The 19,396-nt window shown below is 33.1% G+C and overlaps 1 protein-coding gene across 2 annotated transcripts in view; it reads right to left on the minus strand.

Moving 5' to 3' along the window:
• The window catches only part of skd (mediator complex subunit skuld), a 148,606-nt gene that overhangs the window by 5,255 nt on the left and 123,955 nt on the right, over positions 1–19,396 (minus strand). For both annotated transcript variants that reach the window (XM_074171548.1, XM_074171547.1), the window contains 8 exons: positions 17,573–18,340; positions 16,749–17,071; positions 14,498–14,729; positions 13,469–13,857; positions 10,438–10,630; positions 5,469–5,692; positions 4,918–5,109; positions 1,176–2,332 (listed from right to left, as the gene is read on the minus strand). In XM_074171548.1, coding sequence (XP_074027649.1) covers positions 1,176–2,332; positions 4,918–5,109; positions 5,469–5,692; positions 10,438–10,630; positions 13,469–13,857; positions 14,498–14,729; positions 16,749–17,071; positions 17,573–18,340 — 3,478 coding nt within the window. The remainder of the gene's footprint in view (positions 1–1,175; positions 2,333–4,917; positions 5,110–5,468; positions 5,693–10,437; positions 10,631–13,468; positions 13,858–14,497; positions 14,730–16,748; positions 17,072–17,572; positions 18,341–19,396) is intronic.

The raw sequence follows: 19,396 nt of genomic DNA on the forward strand, positions 1-19,396 counted from the left end.
CCTTCTGTTGTGGAGATCTGCTTCATGCAGTCGATTTCTGACAGTATCACGACCACTGGTTACCTGGTGCATCTGCTGCAACACGTTAACCAACTCAGGTGCTGTGATTGTCGATTGTCTTGTTGCAGTTAAGACCAAAAATCGGTCTTGAACTGCAGTTGTAGCGCGTCCTCGCCCTGGATGTTGTTCGGCTGGACTGCCAGTTTCACGGAAACGCCGCCACAATCGACTGATAACACTTTGGGAGACCCCCAAACGAAGAGCTACATCATTTTGTTGCATGCCACCTTGAAGAAGCCCTACAGCTCTATTCATCTCAGCCAATGGTAAGTGATGGCGTTCCATGTTAAAGCACAATATCTCCAGTTTAATTGCTGAGCAAGAATTGCATAGAATGTACAAACTCGACACTTTCAGATTATTCATTTTAGCCGAAAACCTACAGTTTGTAAAAAACTTGATAAAAGATTAGTTACCGTTTTTGCAGGCTTTGTTCAACCCATAGAAAATCTACAGGGTGGTCGAGTGTACCAATTTAATTGAAATTAAACGACCTCATGCATTTACTTTTATGATATTAAGTATGTTATAAAAATATCCCTAGACTTTTCCGATGTATGTATTTCAATATTATAGATTGTATTTTTCTGTAAATTAGTCTTGTACTAAACGATTTTTTTCAGTGGCAATGCCATGACTTGAATTGTTCAAAGTAACTAGAAAAATAATTTCACATGTTTTTACGACAATAGCAGTTCAAGTGATTCAGAGAAAAAATTCTTCGCAGGTTTTGATTGTATTGAACAATTGTTGTTAAATATGTTGAATATTTCAAAATGCTGACAATAAAATTATCCCACATATACTAGTAATATCAAAAGCAAGCCATGATAAATTATAAGGTGAAATCAAGGTTTGCTTTAGATTCTAATGCATTTCAAGATCGCAAAACAAAAAATCCTCCAAACAAAAGGAGAGCATATATAAATTTCACGCTGTAAGTAGGTGGTCAATTTACAACATACAAAATTACAACTTCAATGAAAATTTAATCTCTTCCAAACATGAAAGGGGAAAATGAGAATATAAAATAGCATTTATTGGGAAAGTATGAGGCTACTCACTGAAACCTCCTTTTGCTTAGGATATTTCAAAAATATATAACCCTGTCTCACCTCAAAACATCTGTGGTATACTGAGAATCCAATGGATGGGTCGTCTCGGACTGCTGCTGGAGAAGGTCTTCGGTATTCTGTTGTATATTTGGGCTGTGCAGGTGCAGAGCATTCTTCAAAAATGCAGGACACACCCCTTCCAAATGGGGACACGACGACCAGAACCAATTCGGCATCCTTCCCGTAGGAGCTGTCGAAACCATGTACCCCAATGCCAAAGGCTGTTGAAGTAATACCCCAAACTCTTCCGTAGGTTCGTTTCCTCTCATGTTCATTCCGATCATCGGCGTTCCTTCCCTCCCGATAATCATGCCGCCATTTGGACTGCCGATTCCCGATTCCTCCCTTCTGGGGCTTCCTGTTGGACTCTGACCTCCACCGATTTCAGACCAATTGATGAAATCTTCAAATTCGTTCATCCCCTCTACTTCCCCTATGTCATCATCGGGGAAAAGATCCAAATCTCCAGAGCTAATGTGTTGTTCGGCGAAGGTAGTTTGGGAAGACGTTGTTGTAGCGCTGGTTGGAAATACAAGGATGTGCGTGCAGCTGACGTCCTGTGGTGTAGAGAGCTGGGAATTGACGGAAATTTGACTGAAACGCTCATCTGGAGTGAACTGATCAGGCATCAATCTCAGAACCGAATCAGGCTCTAAGCTAACTAGACATGCGCTGAGGATACACGGAACTGCGCTCGGATACATCATCGAACATTGGTTACAGATATCTTTCAGATGTTTGGAGGTTTTCAAAAGATTCTTACGGCTCAGCAACCAACTCCAACCCTTCAGTTCGCCGTGACCTATTCTTCCCAACCTTCCAACTACCAACCGCCAAGGTTTAACGCTTTGCGACATCACTCCCAAGATAAAGTTCATCAGTTTTTCCAGACCGATTCTCCTCGACGACGCCTTTTTTCGCCTGCTTCTGTTCGGCACATCTATGTTTATCGTTATGGTCTCGAAGATTTCACCCCGGTCGTCGGTTGCGACAGCCAAGAGCCAGCTTTGGTCTTCGGAAAGACAATAGCTGAGGTACAAAACGGAAGCCTGGTCTTGGGTTCCCTTTCCAAATGTATCTATACTGCCGACTTTTTCTCTCATCGGCGCCAAAATGTATGGTGGAGTGTAAAGTTTATAAGGAGCGCGATTTTTTTCCTAAAAAAAGAAATTTTTAATTCATTTCATGGAGTATCAGGAAGTATTATTTACCACATAACATGGAATTAACAAATTTGCGATATTTATTAAATTATTAATTCATAATGACAGTCCTCTTGATGGGTATTACTTTTATTTTATAATTACTAATTTGTCTCTTAATTAGTTTCAATGAGTTCAAAAAATGGTTAAAGGTTGAGAGGCAAACGACAATCTACTCCTGATGTCATCTTTATAGATTTGTTTTTCATTGTCACAATCACAATATAATAATAATAATAAAAATAATATTTATTCACACACAAGGATAATAGTACAAAATTGTAATTTGAAAACAAATTTCTAAAACTAACGGTGAATAAATTTACAGCTTACGAAGTACAAGTACTTGTTTGTAAGTTTTAAAAGAAACACATAAGACATTACTAATTGAAACGAAATATACATACACAGAGTGTATAAGTTCATCTAATAAAATGATCTAAAATTAAAATATAAAAGCAAAAACATACTAAAATATCTACATTGAAGAATTCAATGGTAAAAATGTCATTACTTTTATTTATTTATTTTTTTTTCTATTCATTTTAGTCCATTGCCTATTTGATTTAACTCTCTATAATTTCATGAAAATAGTTTCTGCTTGTATTTTGTACATAATGTTTAAGTTTTTTTGAAACGGTGTGCGCAGACATCATTTTTAATATCATTTGGCAATGTATTAAACAACTTAGGCCCAAGATATGGATAGCTTTTTTGCCCGATCGACTTATACATAAGGGGTGATTTGTAATTATATTTATGCCTAGTTGAGTAATTATGGTTTTGCATTATCAACTCAGATCTGTATATAAATTGTCTCAGATTTGCTTGTATGTAATATAATTGTCTAACATAATTAACACCAGCTTCACAAAACAGCAAGTCACTAGAATATCTTCTATTCTTATTGAGAAGAATTTTGAGGAACCATTTTTGCGAGATTTCCAGTATATTGTAATAACTTTTCGAAAGACCCTCCCAACCAATGATTCCATAATTCAAATGAGATTCTACTAAACTCTTATTCATTATTTTCTGCTTGATATTGAGATATTGCATCAAGTGAAACTATGACCATAAGAACAGGGGTCCCCCAAAGAACCGTTCTTGGTCCAATACTTTTTCAAGCCTACATAAATTCTCTACTCTGAAAGTAAAAGCAAGAATTATATCATATGCTGATGATACAGTTGTTATTTTCAACGAAAATCCATGGTCTGAAACCAAAAATTCTGTCCAGTCAAGCATGGAAAAAATTCATAAATGGTTGAGTATGTATCGTCTTTCATTAAAAGTTCCAGGTACGAGGGAGGAAATCAAAGAAATAAACAAGGTCAAGTATTTGGGCATAATTATTGACAATAATTTAAAATGGAACAATTATGATGACTATCTGACAAAAAAAGTGAGGAAGCTATTTTATAAATTTTACCAGCTATGAAAGTTTTTATTGAAAAAATATACTCATATCAATTTACAAATCTCTAGCTGAATCACTTTTTCGTTATGGTATTCTGGTGTGGGAAGCAATGCATCAGAGTTCCTTGGAAAAACCAAACGTAATACAGAACTGAAAATAATCTTTATGTGTCTTCGAAAATTACTTTGAATTTATCAAAATATTAGAACGCCGATAGATTCACTGCCACTAAATTCTTTCCTAACTTTGTAGCATAACACAAGTGTTAAGTCACTTAGATGCTATTTTATACACAATATTTACTTTATGTACTGCAATTATTGTCTTTACATCCATTTCTTCGTTAGTGTTTTATTCTTTCAATTGAAGGGGTTATATTTTTAGGAGTGATTAATTTTTGGGAAAGAAAGTTTTTGGCTTTCTACTACTCCATCTTGATACAAAAAAAGGATGAGGGAATCTTCCAAAGAAAGGAAGAAAGTAATCAATCTGAAAATAAGTAACTCTATACATGGATGTGTTTTATTCTTATTTTTTGGTATTTTTGTATATCAATTAAATAAAACCTTAAGCCATGATTTCAATTATTTTCATTTCACATTTCACTGCAGACATGAACTGTGATTTTTAATAATGATAATAATTACTTTTATCAATATCTAAAAATGTGACTTTCTGCTCAATTTGATATAAATATAAATCAATTCAAGTTCCCCACGGTATAAATCAACAGATTATTAAAATCAATTGGAAAGGGGGTATAATACAATGTAATTAAATTAATTATTTCACTTTTCTTCAACTATTGTGCACGAGGTTTTTTTTTTGATTAACTAAAAATTTCAACTTCTATTTACAATCCTCAAGTTCAAACTGAAGTTAAGCTACTATAAATTTCAGGTTATAACTTCATGCTCATGATCCTCAGGCCCCTAAAACCTTATATCCTATAATGGTCCAACTACTTCAGGCTCATCGACATTGGCAATTTTCGATTTCAAAGTGGAATGTTTTATTAAATAACCCTCGACATTCCTAATTCACGAATCTTACCTATTAAAACTTGAGATAGAAACGAAAATAACGAAATTGGGTTCAATAAAAATGGATTGGTACTTACATCTTTACTTTTGAGGAAATGATCAGCCATTGCAGCAGTACCAAAACCAGTAAGGGATTTTACGTTGTTCGAATGTACAAGAAGTCTTCTGCACTGCGAAAAAATATTGAGCGCCAGTGCCCTCATGTGATCGCTGTGTCGTATTCTATCACGTGCTTTGTTCAGCTCAACTATACTTTCCAATGATATGATCTAAAATTGTAAAAAAATACATTATTGCATCGTATAAATATATAATTTATTGTATTTTGAAATTTACAAGTTAATTTCAGTATCCATATGGGATTATAATGGAATTAATTTAATGTACAAGTAATATCAATTCATTTTTTCCCAAGAAACATACAATGTTTATAGCAGGGAAAAAATAATTGAAAAATAACTAACTATAACATAACTAAGTACGAACAGAGCACACAAAAAAAAGATTAATCAGAAGTGAAACTTGAAGAAAAAGTAGTTTTTTTACTTTATAAATCTCTTATTAACTGCTTAAGACAGGCGCAATAGTTTCCATAAAAAAAAAAAAACTAAAAGTTGATCTCACTCACCTGTACACTAATATTATTTCGAATATTTTCAGGAACGGCTGCCAAGACCGACTGGTAACATCTCAAGAGAGCAAGACAAGCCAATCTTTGCAATTCTGGCTGATCGGAACCCAACGTGAAAGGCTCCACAAGGTATACAACAACCGATGGTACCTCCCTCTCATCATCATCGTTGAAAGATTCCATTACGTTACTAATTGGAGAAGAATCTTTCATTCCATCATCTATAACAACAAACAGATAATGAAGAAACTATGACAAAATTTCAAAAATTTCAAAATGATGAACTACAAAAAGCAAACGAGAAATTGAGCACTGAATCCACCTGTTCAGTCGGCTTTCAAACCAATTCCAAAAGTATGAAACAAATTTACACACAAACAGATACCAGTAGAAGCACGTCTGTCTTCCAACAAACAGATAGTGAAGAAACTATGACACAAAAAAAACACATTTATAAACCCATAATGAGAATACAACAAACAAGAACGAAAATATCGAAAAAGAATAGAATTTTACTGGTATCGGGGATTCATGGTAGGGAATTAGCTAATATTATGAACAATATGACTACAAATTTTATTGTCCAGTCTTTCTTAAAACCCTTCGCAAATGACGACGAACTGATTTCCACAGCTATAGAAAATTCGAAATCTTTTACTGAAAATGACATCATCATTCTATGGACAAATAGACTGCACCAAAATCTAATCGACAAATTCCTTCTGAAATCTCAGCATACTCGCTCAATTGTAATATCACAACCCTACAGATATGATTTGAGAGACACAAATCAAGTGATTTATGAAAATAATTTAAATTTTTTTAAAGCTTTGCATTTAACAAAGATACAAACCACATTGTTCCTGGATTGCAACAATGTGGTAAGAAGATCAAACTATTATAGAGATGGCATCACACTGAAGAAGAGTGGGAAATTCCTTATCAGTAAATCAATTGTAGAACTACTGAACCCCTTCAATAGAGTAGATTCGAAGCAAACCATTGTACAATCTCAGCCAAAAATAAATAATCAGGAAAGGGCAGATCACTCAGAAAATATTCATAATGAAATAAATAACATTAACCCCTGCAACTCCGAAGATATCATCACTCATCCCCAGTCTAGTAATTTTTTATATCCCCGACTCTCCCAACTGCAAATAGGCCTTTAAGAAATAAACACAAACATCACCTCAAAAATTATCAAGAAGTATTAGTGACCAACTCAATCCTTTACAACGGCTTGACAATGAAACAAAAAGGAACACAGAGTGATGTACGAGCTAACCTACAGACAAATTCTTCGAATACTGAAGTCACAATCATTCATCAGAATATACAGTGCCTAAAAAACAAAACCCTGGAAATAGAACTTTTACTTGAAAACTTAAACCCGAAACCTATCTTTATGTGTTTCACTGAACACTGGTATACAAAACAAGAAGAAAGTTGTATGAAACTTAATGGCTACGTACTCAAGTCAGTGTTTTCCCGAGAACACCGCATACATGGCGGATCCAGTATTTTTGTTAGAGAAGACACAAGTACTTATGTTGAAGAATGTACTGAAATCTGTCAATATAGTGTTGAAGGGCATATAGAATGTTCATCAGTTGTAAGTGTGCCAAATCGGTTAATTCTGACCTGCGTATATCGTCCTCCCTCTGGAGATACTGATATATTTTTCAATTCATTAAACCAACTACTAGATGTGTGTTTGTCAAAGTATGCAATGTATGACTTGATCTTATGTGGGGATTTTAACATAAATTTATTGAATAATAATCCAATACAAAATTTATTTTTAAACGTCTTAACAACTTATGATATGCAACAAACAATTTTTGAGCCAACAAGGATAACAAAAAAAACTCGAACACTTCTAGACAACATTTTTGTCAGCACAAAAAAAACATATCGTTCCAAAGTTTTGAATACTGCCTTGTCTGATCATGAAGGACAAGTTATAACATTAGATATTTCAAATGAGGAAGGGCATAGTACCACACAACTCAAAAGAATATTTTCTAGGGCGAAAATGGAGCAATTTCGAATAGAATTGACCTCAATGAATTGGCAAGAAATACTTTCTACCGACGACCCAAACATAGCATATGGCATATTTTATGACCTAATCAAAAATCTAGTTAACATTATTTTCAGGCTGAAAAAATGCTCGAGAAATGTTGAAGACTGTAAAAGCTGGATGACCAGGGGCATTAAAATATCCTGCAAAAATAAAAGAAAACTTTATCAGATGAAACTCCAAGGAAAAATTTCACAAGACTATTTACATAAATATTGCAAAATACTTAAAAAAGTGATTAGAGAGTCAAAAAAATTGTGTGACAACCAGTTTATTAATAACGCTACCAATAAAGGGAAAGCAGTGTGGACATTGGTACAAAAGTACACAGGGAAAACAGAAAAGAAGAACGTTTCAATTCTAAGAAATATTGATAAAGAAGAAAAAGATAAAAAATTAATCTTAAACAAAGTAAATAGCTTCTATATAAATCAATGTTCTGAGTCTATCGTCATGACAACAAATGAACATACAAGTTTACATCCAATAAATATAACCCTATTTTTTGCACCAACAACTGAACATGAAGTAATCTCTACAATAATGTCACTGAAAAATCTAAAATCGGTTGGCTATGACGAAATCCCGGTAAAACTCTTGAAATATGTTGCACGTGAACTATCAACACCCCTAGCAATTATTATAAACATGATGCTTAATAAAGGAATATTTCCTGACAAATTAAAAATAGCTCATATAAAAGCAATCTTCAAAAAGGGTGACAAGGATCAAATAAAAAATTACAGACCTATAGCATTATTATCAAATATTAGTAAGATTTTTGAAAGAATCATATATAATCGTCTTATATCCTACCTTGAAACATTCGAACTATTAAGTGATACACAAAACGGTTTTCGAAAGGGTAAATCGACAACAAGAGCAATTTATCAAGCTTTATGTTCAGTCATAAATAGTCAAAACAACAAGAAACATAGCTTAATGATTAACTTAGATCTTTCAAAAGCTTTTGACAATGTCAATCATAAAACATTGCTAAATAAACTTGAGGCTTATGGAATCAGGGGAACCTCAGCTAACTTGATAGAATCATACTTATATAATAGAAAACAGTACGTGGTCGAAAAATGTCACATCACAAATGAGGTTATAAGGTCTGATGAACTAACAATAATTAGAGGGGTACCACAAGGATCAATTCTAGGTCCATTGCTGTACATTCTCTATACCAATGAACTACAAATGGACAACAACCTAAACACTATACAATTTGCTGATGACACAACCGTTATCCTTGAAGAACAAAATGGAGATGACTTGGAAAGAAATGTGTTCAATGCTTTAAGTACCCTGGAAGCTTGGTTTGCACAAAATCACCTAAAGCTGAACCCTAATAAAACACAGGCAATCAAATTCTCACAGTCAGCTGAAAATGATTATACTTTTTCGGATGGTAAATCAACAATAACAACTAGTAAAAGTTCAAAATTCCTGGGAATTGAGCTAGATTTTAGACTAGATTGGAAATCTCATCTGGATACTTTGTCAGAAAATGTTGCAAGGCATTGCTATGCCCTGAGAGTCATCACTAAAACAATAAATGTTCAAGCGTCAATGTCTGTCTATTATGCACAAGTCCACTCAAGACTTAAATACGGCTTAATTTTTTGGGGTGCATCTGTGAACGTTAAAAAAATTTTTTCACTTCAAAAACGTTGCCTTAGAATTATTCATAAATCCAAACAAACTGATAGCTGTAAACCTTTATTCATAGAAAAGAAAGTACTAACCCTATACAGTCAGTATATTCTCGACAGCATAATGTTTATTAAAAGCAATCCAAAGCTTTTTAACGACTTTGATAAAGCACACATCTACCCAACAAGAAATAAAGCAGATTTGGTTACTAATATTCCTAATTTTACTTTTATTCAGAAAAATATACCGTATACTCTAATAAAAATCTATAACAAACTTCCAAATGCACTAAAAAGCCTCTCTAAAACAACACTCAAAAATAAACTTAAAAACTTTCTTCTAAATAGAGCATACTACTCAACTGATGAATATTTTAAAGATACCATCCCTTCAGATTTTACCTGCTAAAATGTCTCACATTCAATTGATTTTAATTTTTAAATGTTTTTAACTGTATATTTATTACACTGACATGTTCTACGCTCATCTGGGCATTTTACTTCATTGTAATTGAACAAATAATAAATAAATAAATAAATAAAATAAATAAATATAAAAAAAAAATGTGAAGACGTTGTACGGGAGAACTGAGAGTTTTCTTTTCACTGTTTCGGCAAATTTCTATAATATAATAACCGAATAACAATCAAAACACTCAGTTGGCATTGATCACTTTCCAACTATAACTTTAAAAAAGATAGCTCATTACATAGTTGAAGCTCTGGCTGATCTGATTGAATTAGACTTGATTTCAGGGATTTCTTCAGAAGTTTAAAAATTGCCAAAGTGACTTCAATAAATAAAAACGGCTCAAAAACAGATCAGCGGATCAGCCCAAGCTCGTATTCGAAAGTTCCCATTCAAAGGTACTTCCACAGAGACAATATATTACATGTACCATCTCTGTACTTTCAGTCATTAGTATGTTTCACTAAACAAAATAAAAAGTAATTTTTCAACTGAGACGAATGATATGATTATTGAAATTAGAAATGCCCATGATCCGAATGATATGAACAGGAAATACACGGTGAAATAAACAGTTTCTCAATGAAAAATGTTACCAGAAATTTCATGAATGGTGGTGATTTTTGCCATCTATTGTACCATTTTGTATTTTTTTCTCAAGTTGTTTTTCTACGTTTACAATGTAAGGTATGACCATGAAGAATGTTATCACTATTACTAAAAAAACAACAAATGCCATTATTTCCAACATACCTTGGTCACTTTTCGGGGTTACAGGCCCTTTATCAGAACTGGAACTAGACTGTTGACCGCCCGTATTGTCTGGCGTACTTGGAGGGGGCATAGGGCTTGGAGCTGGTTGGTCGTTACTCTCTTGAGGTGGATCTAATAGGGTCTTGTCCATTGGAACTTGTTGAAGATGTGGTGCCAAGTGATGTTTACATACCTGACAATACAAATGATATAATTCTAGTTTAAAAACATACCAGCAACAAACATTGTTGTAAAAGCAAGATACTATAACTTATATAGATCTATTGTGAACTTCATGAATCGAGCAGAATTCTACACCTGTATGAAGTTCTCCGTTACAATTTCAATTGTTTTCAGGTTGTGGAAGGTGACAATTTCCAGAAAGACCAATATAAAAACTCAAGATTTCCTCAACAAAAAATATCTCTTGTTCAGTATTCATTTGTTTATTAATTTACGGTATTGCCCATTTTTACAAAATAATTAACAAATTCACAAATAAGCCGATCAATTACAATCTTTTCAGTCTTTTTAAATGATTCCGAAGGAGAATTGAAAAGTTCTAAATCTACATTGAGTGCGTTAGCAAGTCTCAAATTTCTACCTATAGACTCATTCAGGCCATAGTTAGTATGATCAAAGGGTACTTTTAAAATTCCTGTATTTCTTGTTCTCTTTTTATTAAGAGCAAATTGTGGGAATTAATGACACCATTGATCATTTTTTGAATTAGCGTAAGATCTAATTATAATCTTCTATGAGCCAGAGTATTAAGTTATGAATCTCCAATATAATTTTATAGTTATATTCACCGATTGGATATCCTAGTTTTTATGCAGAGTATCAGCATATCAATATCCACATTACATGAAGGACACCAAATTGTGAAGTTGTATGCGACTATTGATTTAACAATTTTTAAGGAAAATATTCCTCTGCAGATCTAAGAGAAACCTAACATTTTTAGTGCTCTAGAAGTAACACTTGCAATATGGGGTTTGAATGACACATTTGTGAATCAAGAGTGATCCCTAAATCTTTGATTGTATTTGTTGTTTCCAGTGCCATTATTTGGACCATTTATTGTCTATTTTCACTTGCAGTAAGTTTATATCATACCAGCATACGAAGTTAAATAAATCACACAGTAATAATTCAGTATCAGATGAGCCATGAATAACTTTGAACATAGAGAATAACATCATTAAAGTCATTTACAAATAGGTTGAAAATTTATGGTCCTAAATAAGATCCCTGCGGTACACCAGATGGAACTGTGATTGAGTTACCATATTGTAGATATTGGACTCTGCAGGCAAGATAACTTTCAATCCATTTCAGAATGGTTTCCTGAATACCCAAAGCGTTTAGTTTATGCAACAACAAATTGTGATTTACTCGGTCGAATGCTTTAAAAAAATCTGTGTGAATACAGTTAACCTGTTGTCTATTCTCAAAGGTATTTATTATGAAGAGTTGATAAATGAGCAGATTTGTACTATCACGACTGAATCCATGTCGCTGATTTATGGTAGTTTTTGTTATCTAACAATATAGGTAATGGGATATGTTCCTCAATTTGGGTTATTACAGTAAATGCAAGTTTGAACTAAATAAAGTTGGGTTTAATTCATGAGTTTTTCAAATTCACTTCGAAAAGTATTTAAATTGATGTTTCAAATGTTGGGTTTCAATTTTTAAAGGGATTTGTTTCTAATTCACATATTGGCAACAGCGCCTATATGAAGTTGAAATAATTTATACGTACCTAGATATTTCACTTCAAAAAAGGAAAATTATCTTTATGAATCAACAATTAAGGCAAAATATAAATTATAGTTCAATACCACCTCCACAAGCCACACAAACAACAGTTGTTTTGTTATTTATTTGTTTTGTTATTTATTTATATAGAGGAAGATAGGTTAGGCACGCCTCTGAAATATGTCATCTTTGTTTGTCTCATACAGGTAACAGATTCATTGTCCTTTATTAGCTATAACCAATGTTGCCAAATGGTGAAATAGAAACGAATCCCTTTAAATGTTGAATGCATTATTTCATTTTTCTTTTTTAAGTATTTAAATAATTTTTCAAAGAAAAAGGTTGAAATGATAAGTTTGAAATGCGTTGTTTTAGAGCTCTTTTATGAAAACTACTTGATTTTCGTCAGGAGGAACATTCCCCATTCAGATTGATTGCAAACTGCCCAATAATTTTTAATGTTATTATGTGATCCACTTTTATAAAAAGATTTAAAAAAACAGTTTTTCCAATAATCTGAAGAGGTGAAAGATTTCAAAGAAATACTGAATATCACCTGAATAGGTTTGGCCAGGGTAAAAATGAGTTTTTAATTAAGAATAGCGGAATTCCATCGGGACCTGCAGACAACTTCCAAAACAGCTAGAGACTAATAAATTTTATCACTCTATTGTGAAAGACGACCATCATGAGGGGTATAACTGACATTTTTTTATTCATAATTCATATCTATTTTATAATTTTCACAGTGTAGATATCAAGTGTACCAGCGATGATGAAAAAGTTTTGTGAACTATGAAGTAGTTACTGTGATCTTTAAAAAAGTGACGGTTCTTGTGATATCAGATATAAAAAATTTAAATGACGAGATATCTGTAAATGAAAAAAAGATTCAACAGAAACAAATTTAATTATGATGAACACAATCACCAACCTAGGAAAAACTGTAAGAATTTCAGGTAAATCCAAGCTTGGAATATTAAAAACAAAATAAACGAAGACCCTTTACGATCGTCCCCTAACCTAAATTGTTATTCACTCCATAAAGATGTAAAACGTTTGATCGAGTTATTTTGGGAAAAATTAACTCACTAGGAAACTAGGTGTACTTAATGGAATGCTGCAATAGGACAAGATGGAATCGAATAGAGAAATAGCCTTTAAAATTACAGTAGTTTATACATATAGTAACTAAAAAGCAATAAAACTGTCCTTCATAGCAATCGAATGACTTACTAGTTTTAACAACAATTCAAAATATTCATACCTGCGCATACAACTTCAACATATCAGTAGTCTCCCCTTCTCCTAACAGAGTGAACCATTCCTCGACAGGTTCATTGCCGATCTTCATTTTAGCAGTTTTTCCCACCCTCAGAATACCGTCTCTGAGCACCTTCGTGATAGGGCTGTGTCTACCCAGTTTGCACATCTCGTAGGCCGTTGAGAGTTCCCTGAAAAACGTCCTGACCCTAGGAAGTATAGCATCGTTGTCTGGTGCGACTACAATATAAGCCACGTCTCTGGCATACGAATACGGTTCCAATAAAAGAGTTTCCCAGTGTTGCAGGGCGTAGGGTGACAGAGAGAGCCAATCTTTATCGTGGCCAACTATTACAGATGGAATTGGTTGTGGTTCACATCTGTCGTCAGTACCTGAAAAAAAAAAACAGAATCAGAAAATCTGCAATAGAAACATACTCTTCTAAAAATAAAAAATAAAGTGTTCATATTCAAAGTTGTTAGACTGTATTGGCATTATTTTAGGATCTTTAAAATCTAGATCTAGATCTGCTTATTTTGCACATAGAAGATATGCACATAGAAGATATGAAGATGAACCTTGGTGATTGAAACACGTGTCGAATTGTTTAAAATATCTGTTTGGTATAATATTCTATTTTATATAGATAAAATTTTAGGTTCTACTTTTATGATATTTTAACATAGTTCGAAAACGTTTGTCAACAGGAACTTTTTCTTAGGGCAATAAACGTATTTCTTTCTCTTTCTATCTTTCTCTATTGACAATTAACGATATTCTGATGTGTGGAAACTATTTTTGTTATATTGGAATTTATATTCAAAATAACAAAACACACAGTTTGCTCTGAAAAAGGAATGAGTTATGAAAGGATAAAAATAATGACAACTCTGTCAAAGACTTTATTATTTATATAATAATCACTTGCAGCATTAAATCGTTTTCACAGAGCTTTCAAACATCTTGTTCAATAAAGATAAGAATAGTAAATGGATAAAAAACTACCAGTCAGAAAAATTATCAAATATTTACCTCTTCCAGCTAGCCTGTGGAACTGTCTCCAAGTAAGAGGACCCTTAACTGCAGAGGGAGCCTCCCACAGCCTCGTCTGACATTTTTTCTGTATGGCCTCTTGTAGAAGGGGTTGGAGGTTTCTCATTACCCTCACGACGTCTTGATTGCATTGTGGTCCAGTGGCCCTCAAGAAAGGCCACCTGTGCATTGCGACTGATTGTGAAGACTTCGAATGTTTCGTGTCCTCAACCTATTCAAGAGATGTTCAAATCAAAGTTGATAAAAAAAAATGTATCTCCCACAATAACATATTCAGCTGATATTACTTTTTCTATGGAGTTTTTGTATCAAACGCCGAAATATAAAGCTATACATCTAAAATGAGACAACTGACAGCACAAAGTGGTCGCCATTTTTACATAAGAACGGTGTTTACTACAGAACTGAAACCCGCAGTTTTATTTGTACATTTGATGGTATTGTCTTTATTATTCCAAGAAACATTAATTGTTTATTAATAATAAATTAACTAATTTACCTAAAGATACAAATTTAACAAAATAATGAAATATTGAACAAGAAAACACAAGTAATTAATATGAACAGTGATAATTAAGTTTGTTAATATGTATAAAAAACTAAAATAATTGAATAAGAAAACAGAAGTAGAATAATCAATATGAGCAAACAATCAAATGTGAGATCATCCATACTCAGTATAAAATATTTAGATGATTCTGGCTATATGAAAAATAAGTTCTGTATTTAAGTTAATTTGTATGTTAGGTTTTGTACCAGTTTTATTCTATTTTAAAGAAATTTATTAAACCATTTAAGAGACCATTGAGGTGATATCAAATTATTATGTATTTCTTTTTTGTAGTTTTAATTATTGTAGGTAGTACTTATTGACAAATATAAGTAGATTTTTTTTATCATTGTGTGATGTATATTAATCTTACCATTATTACCATTTTTTTATGATGCACAGTTTGGAACCTTTGGTGTAGTAATGAATATTACTGGAGTTTTTTTCCAACACCAAATCGTTATTTTCAACACCTCGACACGTGTCTCGACACGTGTTTCAATCACCAAGTGATCATCTTCAAGAGAAACTGTTCATCTTGAAGATGATCACTTGGTGATCGACACACATGTCGAGGTGTTAAAAATAACGATTTGGTGTTGGGAAAAAACTCCAGTAATATTATTATCATTGTTGTACATTAGGATGTACCACCCTATTTGAATAAAGCTCAAATTTAAATTTGAGAGCAGTTAGTTTTAGATTACTTTATTTCTTCAGGAAATGTATTATATATTATTATTCTATCATGATGAATGAATTTCTGCCCAAAATTAGATTTGAAATTACTAACTGATAATAATTTTGTTTGTCTAGTGTTATGACTATGAATATTATTGATTTCTATAAAATTTATGTTTAAAATTTATTTATTTGATATTAAATGAATGAAACAACAAATTTCTGAGTGCACTGTTGTTTCCGAGTACGATCATTTATATATGCATTCAATAATTTTAATTTGTAAAGATTTCAAAGGTTTTATTGTGAATTTATTGGCTGATCCCCAAATATAAATAAATAAATAAATATATACGAAGATTTTTGGAAATTTAGAGTAATTTTATTTTCTTGAAGCCAATCTGAAATTATTTTTGTGTGTTTTTTTATCATCATGAATTCTGTCAAAGTTACTTGAAGAGTATATAATTGCTGTATCATCAGCAAATAATTCAACTGATCCGTTCAGAGGTAAATTTGTTAATGCATATTAAAAAAAAAGGAGTGGACCAAGAGTAGATTCTTTGCGGTACCCTAAAATTTAATTTTTTTATGGAACCTTTTCAATTTTCTATGCAAACATATTGTTGTCTATCACTCATATAATTTACAAATCAATAAACGATATTTCCTCTAGTGTCAAAATTGTTTAGTTCTGAGATCAATTTATGGAATTATCCAAAATCTCAATACAATTTTGGTATACTTATGTAAAAATGGCGGCTCTTCTATTTCCTATTAGCTATACTCTTTCAGATACAAGATTCAATCTCACAACAAAGTAATCAAATCATCCTAATAGAATGGTGAAATTAGAAGTAAATAGATTGGAAGCTGCTACTTGTTCTACTTATTCGATAGTAATACTCGAAATGTATACTATACTAAACATATTTTGTATGAATCAAATGTAAAATGTATAGTTTGCAAGCACCCATAGATTGACAAGTTTTGGCGTACCTTACACAAACTCAAATTGTCCAGTAAACTTTTACTCTGCTCCAGTGCTATACTGGTAACTTCGTTACCATCACCGTATTCGAGTACGTGAATGCTATTGGTCTGAACTCCCATTTTCGTTTGCGCACATCTAGCAGCTCGACACAAGGAATTAGAAGTATTTGGTATGAAGACGAGCTGTTCTCGAACTAGTTCTATTAAACTGTGTGGCAGGATGTCAATCTGTTCCCTGTCGATGCTAGAATCCATCTTGACTGAATTGGTGGCCATAAGAAACGAGAGGAGTGATGATTTTTTCTTTTCTCCAGGATCTTCGGCTATACCTAAAAAAATTGAATTCAAACATGCAGATAACTGTTTATATGTTTATAAATGAATTTAAAAAAAATCTTCAATTACATTTACTATAATTCCAAACAGTAGATTTTCATTGTTTACATCTACAATTACTATGATTTCAACCACCTTTGAAACTTTTAGTTTCAGTCCCGTTGGTTTCTCACAATAGACCTATGCATTCACATGTGCCTGTTTGAGTAAAATTGAAAGAAATTAATGAGATCTGAAGACATTGCAGACCCTCCAGAAATGTATCTGCAATTTCCATTGTACTGAAAAGTTCGTAGGCTAACACAAAGATGGCGCTGCAAGTACTATATCAATATGATTTTTATTCAACACTAATCTACAATAAACACATGTACAAATTTCACAGCTGTCGGACTATCAGTTTGTGTGATAGAACATTTTGAGTGAAGCAAATTGTCAGTTTGAAGAAAATAGACATTCTCCACTCTCATAAATATACCATCCTGTAATCTTACCTGTTATCTCCATCTCGTCTTCGTAAAAAAGTCCACTCCCATAAGCCAACCTCCTATTCACAACCGTCGAAAAGCCGCAACTACACGATATAGAATCATCTTCGCCGCCGTGTTGGTCATCGTTCATCATCCCTCTATAGGGCGGAGGCTGACCCACATTACTGCCCGGATACGGACTACTGGGTTGCGGGTGATGCTTATCGCTAGTCGAATTCAACAAGTAAATTCCCGCGTCCGCTCCCCTGATGTTCCCCACGACTTTACCGTCAGCGTTGCAGACACACAACGAACAACTGTCGAAGTTGTGATCCCGGAAGATGTTGAAAGTCGTGTCGGTGAGGAGGATGTTGAGCAGCAAGCTGGAAGCCTCCGGAGTCCTTTGCACGTTGGGCGTAGGTAGCGGCTCGACAGAGTTGAGATTTTTGTTGAGGTATGAACTAGCGGTAGAAGTAGCGGGACTGGCCATCTCGTAAGGAGGAGGAGGAGGTCTGAACCCGCTGTGTAGTGGACTAGGAGGAAAGGGATTTGTGTTCTGGTGAACATTGTTAGGTACAGAGTTGGGCAGGGCGTTCTGACTGGCAGCGGTAACGTTGCTGGCCGGCTGAGTGGGTTTCTCGACGTGCTGCATCCATGAAGGTTTGTAAGTGAAATTCGGTGGCAGAATGATTGGAGGGTAGTTTTGGCTCGGTAGATTGGTCAGTGGTGCATATTTACTGCTGCCGACTAGTTTGCAAAGTACTGGTGGTTTGAAAACATAACTCCAGTCCTCTGTAAATGAAAAAAAAAAAGTGATTAAAATAAAAAATTCAAATGCAAAGAAATCTCAAGTAGTAGTAGCAGACAGTTATAGGAAATGTATTCAGAAAAATTGTATCAACATTGGTGTTCCCCAGGGAAGTGTACTTGGTCCACTTTTATTTATTATATACCTAAATGATATTTATTATGTTCCTGGGCTACATGAACTTAATCTGTTTGCAGAATACAGAACTCAATGATGCTGTAGATACTCTCAAAGGTTCTATGAAGAACATCGAAAAATATTTACATATGAATAAATTAAAATTAAATGCAGATAAAACAAAAGCTATGGTGATAACAACTAAATATAAACTGAACTCTATTGATTATAATGAAATAAAAATTGAAATTGGTAACACTACCTTGGAATATGTGTCTGAAATAAAGTATCTGGGAGTTATTGTAGATAACACTTTGAGTTTGAACAGTCATGCTGAATACGTTATGAAAAAAATTTCAAAAAAATTATATTTTTTTTCTAGGATAGCAAATAATTTGACTATTAACTCCAGAATATTAACATATAATAGTATAATTAAACCTCATTTTGAGTACTGTCCAACTTTAATGCATTTAATAAACCAAAATAGGCTTTCCCAATTTCAAAAACTCCAAAATAGGAGCATGAGAATTATATTAAGATGCAGTCGTTATACTTCCATTGATCACATGTTAAATATACTACAATGGCTATCGATTTCAAATCGATTATTCTTTTTAACAATGGTTTTTATATTTAAAATAACCAAAAGTCTCCAACCAACATATTTTAATGATTTTTTTGTTTTTAATAATCAAATACATGAACATGAGACAAGATCTTATAATAATTTTCATATATATAGAACTCACACTGGTGGCGGAACTAAAAACTTATTCTACAAGGGACTACATGAATTTAACAATTTACCAAATGCCATTAAAGAGGAAAATACTGTAAGAGGGTTTAAAAGTAAATTATTGGAATACCTAGAGCGTTAGTTAGTTGGAAAATATGTATATTATATATTGTTACTATATCAA

Source organism: Leptinotarsa decemlineata, unplaced genomic scaffold (genome assembly GCF_025532065.1).
Source record: "Leptinotarsa decemlineata unplaced genomic scaffold, Ldec_3_MD MMD2_tig00000010_RagTag_RagTag, whole genome shotgun sequence".
Taxonomy (NCBI): domain Eukaryota; kingdom Metazoa; phylum Arthropoda; class Insecta; order Coleoptera; family Chrysomelidae; genus Leptinotarsa; species Leptinotarsa decemlineata.